Consider the following 4,798-nt stretch of genomic DNA (forward strand, 5'->3'; position numbering starts at 1 on the left):
TATTCATATATTTTATTTAAATAATATATTTTAATTTTAAATTGTTTGACCAAAAAATTTACTCACCATTTAATTTATATAGTTACGTTAATTAAATTTATATAGTTACCCTAATTATACAACATTTTAACTATTATAATAAAAAATAATAATAATACATTTATAAAATTAACTCATAAAACACCAAATTAATATATACAACTCCTCCTTTATAAAATACAGTACTCCTTTCATGAAATTTTGGTTCACTTCTAAAGTCATTTCTCAAAATAAATCTATCATAAATTTATTGGTTGCTAAGCCAACAGAGAAGCGTAACATAACATAACATGTTTAACCATGGGGAAGCGTAACATAACATGTTTACCTATGAAGTGTAGATGCGTGGGTGAGGTTTAGTGGTAACATAACATGTTTTAAGTGCAGATGTTTGGGTGAGGTTTAGTGGTAGCTAGGTCACCAGTTCAAATTTCATGGGGAGAGACGAAAAAATAAAAACCACTTTGCACAAATGAAACTTCCCCAAGTCAATCAGTCTTCTTCCAAGCAAGTTAACCTCAGCCTTGGCTCAACCTAGTTATATATATATATAAAAACATGTTTGGTTGTTAAGCCAACGGAAAAGAGTAATATGTTTTCTATTGAAAGTACATTTGTTACTAGAAAGGATCCCGCGTATCATGCAATAACGCGGAGGGCCTGGGAATCGACCTTTACTGATTCTTCACATATTTAGTGGCCGGTGGATTTTTCTTTAAACCGCCTTGCCTGCTCTGGCCGGTCCTACTTTTCTTCGTACTTACAGATACGCCAAACATGGAATACTCTCCTTTTTATTCCTTTCTTTAAACAATCCATTCTACATTCCCTTCCCTTGCCTTACGATATTGCTTACCTTCCTTGTTTGTCTATGCATTGTGCAGTGAAATAGATTTGTGGGAAGAACACATTCATTTGTTTGGACAGCAAAATAGATTTGTGGGAAGAACACATTCATTTGTTTGGACAGCAAAATAGATTTGTGGGAAGAACACATTCATTTGTTTGGACAGCAAAATAGATTTGTGGGAAGAACACATTCATTTGTTTGGACAGCAAAATAGATTTGTAGGAAGAACACATACATTTGTATTTTTTGGGACAAGTAGTGCAAGAGGCGAAATTATTGGTGTAGTACTTACTAATTAATTTGTTTCTGGTGCATCAATCATGGTGAAGGTCACAATGATAGCTCGTGTCAGTGATGGGTTGCCTCTTGCAGAAGGTTTAGAGCATTTTCGTGAACTTAACAATGGTTCTGATTTTGAATTCTACAAGCAGAAGGCCAAGCTATTGTTCAACAAACTCTCTCTGGGTGAACCTGGACCTTCCAGAATGTCCCTGAGAATTGAGCCCTATTGCTTTCAGTATCCTGCATATACTTTTAGTTCATATGTAGCAACTTTTAATTAATTAAGCAATTAAGGTACAAACATGATGATTAGAACTGTAATTTTTTCCCCTCAATTAATTAAGCAGTTGGGGGTTTTAGAACATTTATTTACATGTTTTGCCTTGATTATTGAGCGGTATAGCTACATTCTTGAGGATGGTGTGTGCTATATTACTTTGTGTGACCAGTCATATCCCAGGAAGCTTGCTTTTCACTATTTGGAGGATCTGCAAAGAGAATTCGGGAAGCTTGATCGCTCCAAAATAGAAACTGCTTCCAAACCATATGCTTTCATCAAATTCGGTGAGTGCTCCGCAAATTAAATGGATTGATATTATACTTATGGCAATGAGTTCCCTGTTGGAGAAATTTGTAGACGACGACTGATCTGACAGGGTTTCTGTCACCTGTGATAGATGTTGTCATCCAGAGGATTAGAAAGCTTTATCTGGACACAAGAACCCAAAGAAACCTGTCAAAGCTAAACAGCGACCAATATAAAGTCCAACAGATTATAACCAGGGAATTCAGTGAAGTTATTGGGAACGATGAAAACAAGAAAGCAGAGGATGCAAGTAAGCTGCTAAATGTTCCCCTTTTCATTTATATTTGATTAATTGTTAATCTGTCTCAGTTTCAATAGCTTAATCTACCTTTTGGATTTTATTTTACATACAATGCATACTATGCTTGCTCATATCTCTTAAAAAAAACTTGGCAGGCACAAACCTCATGATGTCTAACCGGGCATTACCAAGACTATCGAATGATATAGAATCGGCCATTAGGGATTCCAGAGTAATGGAGGTAACACTTCCTTTGAGAGCAGTTGCACTAGAAATAAAATTATTATTCTTGCTATGGGTTTCATTTTGATGTCAATAAAACACTCTTCCATCATATAGCTTCATTTACAGTTGTTCAACATTGATTATTTTTCATAATAATAACAGAGATGTAGCAAACAGTGTATTGAATATTTGCAATAGTTTATTTTGGGATACAGCTTATGCCTTTTACATGCATAGAGCTCTTTAAAACAAATAAACTTAAAATTAAAATAATGTAAACTATATTTAAATTCAATGCATAATGTTTAAAAATAAAATTGAAATGAATTGCATGTATAGCATTGAATGGTATAAAAAGTATGAAGACGAACAGCAACACCAACAAACAGGTTGAAACAAGGATAAAGTTAAATGTATACTCTTCTCAATTACAAGTTATTTTTATCTGGATTGCAGATTAGATTTTAGGAATATTTTGGAATTTGACAAATATAAGTGAAGTTAATTGTTTGACCTTGTTTTTGTTCATCAAATTCCAAAATCTTTAAAAATTTTACAATCAAATTAAATTCAAAACTAATTACACCATATAGACAAACCTCATTACTTCAGCACATTTTTTGTCAAATAATTTAGAAGCATCCTTGTTTCTATTGATTTCTATTGATAATGGTAAAGCTATTTCTACCATTCTCTTTTCCATGTACTTGAGTTTATTTACAGAGTATATTGCAACTATGTCTCATATGAAATGCTTGTGTTGTTGTCAACATTATGATTTTGTTATATAGAACACTCAATCTGTCTCTATTTAGGTAGGGGTAGTGAATGACATCATTCCCATATTGTACTCTTGTGTGCAGAAAGTGGCATTGAAGTGGATGCCGGCTATAGCTTTGGTAACCGTCATATGCATTCTTATATGGGCACGGGTGGTTCTTTGGGATGCCATGTAAAGATTGAACTTGTTGAAGGTTGCCTCTGCCACATGAGGCAGGGAGAATCTTAATGAAATATCATCATGCTCTGTCTGGTCAGGGTGAGGTCCACTAACTCAGATTCATAATTTTGATAGAATCAGGATCAGAAAACCAAGATGATTACTCATATCCATCTCCATGAAACTGACTCTGTTTTAGTTTTTCTTAATTTTCTAAAGCAACAGTGACATCAATGCTTTTCCTTTTCTCTCCATTTATGGTGGTTTCACAGTATAAATGATTCTAAAATTCTGGGAAGTTCTGGTTGTTTGATACTATAAATGGCTCTAAATTTGTGGGAATAATTTCAATTAGGATGACAGGTTTGAAATGAGCGAATTAAATATGAGAACCCATCCCTACATGAGATTGGGATTGATCATCACCTACAGAAAGCGAAGGAGACCAGTCTTGAACCTTGGCACAGCAGCATTGAGTTGCAAACCAGCTTTCTGAACATGATGACAAAAAAATAAATGCCAGTGCGTCGCGTCCATTTTTCTTTCATTATTGCTTCGCCAGAACATACTGTCTGTATCTGTAGGGGTAAGTAACTATCCATGTGACCCTTATCAGATACATGTGGTCAGGTTGCATGCAAACTATAGTTAAAAGGTCCGAAGGGCTTGTTTCTCGGTTATCTAGATTTACACCTGGTATCTTTAAAACTTAGGTGTGAATAATATATATATATTCGAAAAACCTTTCATTAAATTGTTAGTTATATAAGGAGTTTAAATGTGTTCGATATGGTGTGATTAGTCGCTGCCCCTTCGGGGCTGGTTTTAAACATTGATATGTGGCTTAACCAGCATTGTGTTTTTTGGTTTGGAAGTCAATAAAATAAAGATAGATGATTATATAAAACGTTATTCCTTTTCGTTGATTTTCATATTATATACAATTTATAATTTGATTTTCAAAATTCAAATTATTTTTACATGTTTGTATGTGAAATTTATATATTTTAAACGTAAATCTTTTCAAGTTATTTATATTTATATATTTAATAAAAAACAAATTCTCTATTAAATTTTAAAGATAAAAAATTATTAAATATTAAATTTAATAAATAATGAAATTTAGAAAATCCTTTAAATATTTGATTTACATAATATTTTATTAAAAATTATTTTTACATTTTATTTAATTTTAATTATATTAAATATCAATATAATTTGGATAAAATTAGAAAATTTAATAAATAATGAAATTTAGAAAATCCTTTAAATATTTGATTTACATAATATTTTATTAAAAATTATTTTTACATTTTATTTAATTTGAATTATATTAAATATCAATATAATTTGGATAAAATTAGACAGATACGTTTATCTTATTAAATTGAATCTAATTATGATTTATATTATATTATTTATATTATATTATTTATTTTTATTTATCTCATTATTCTTTCCTTATTCTATTTTTCTTTATACATGGACATAGCAAAAATACACTAATTTGAGATTTAAAAGTATGATTTTAATATGAAAATTGTTGAACTTTACAACCATGTGTTTTTCAATATTAAATAGTGTAAATATTGTATTCTCAAATGCTATATTCAATAGCGTTTCATTTATCTTATG

General features: G+C 31.2%; 1 protein-coding gene across 3 annotated transcripts; it reads left to right on the forward strand.

Annotated features, from left to right (window-relative positions):
* The first annotated feature begins 718 nt into the window (after positions 1 to 718).
* On the forward strand, positions 719 to 4,021 carry LOC149180346 (25.3 kDa vesicle transport protein SEC22-1-like). Of its 3 annotated transcripts, none has more exons than XR_016256915.1 (6): positions 719 to 1,406; positions 1,575 to 1,735; positions 1,849 to 2,007; positions 2,154 to 2,239; positions 3,087 to 3,262; positions 3,527 to 4,021. XR_016256915.1 is itself a non-coding variant. In XM_089416050.1 (5 exons), the coding sequence occupies exons 1-5, from the start codon at positions 1,210 to 1,212 to the stop codon at positions 3,177 to 3,179; spliced, it is 696 nt and encodes a 231-aa protein (XP_089272176.1). In that variant the 5' UTR covers positions 719 to 1,209; the 3' UTR covers positions 3,180 to 3,505. The 3 variants fall into 3 exon arrangements, 1 of the variants encoding a protein (XP_089272176.1); XR_016256914.1 differs by having other exon boundaries at positions 720 to 1,406; positions 3,519 to 4,019; XM_089416050.1 differs by lacking the exon at positions 3,527 to 4,021 and having other exon boundaries at positions 3,087 to 3,505.
* The last annotated feature ends 777 nt before the right edge of the window (positions 4,022 to 4,798 follow it).

Source organism: Pinus tabuliformis, chromosome 3_2, assembly GCF_031772625.1.
Source record: "Pinus tabuliformis cultivar Carrire ecotype Pingquan chromosome 3_2, CPIR1, whole genome shotgun sequence".
In the NCBI taxonomy this organism is placed as follows: Eukaryota; Viridiplantae; Streptophyta; class Pinopsida; order Pinales; family Pinaceae; genus Pinus; species Pinus tabuliformis.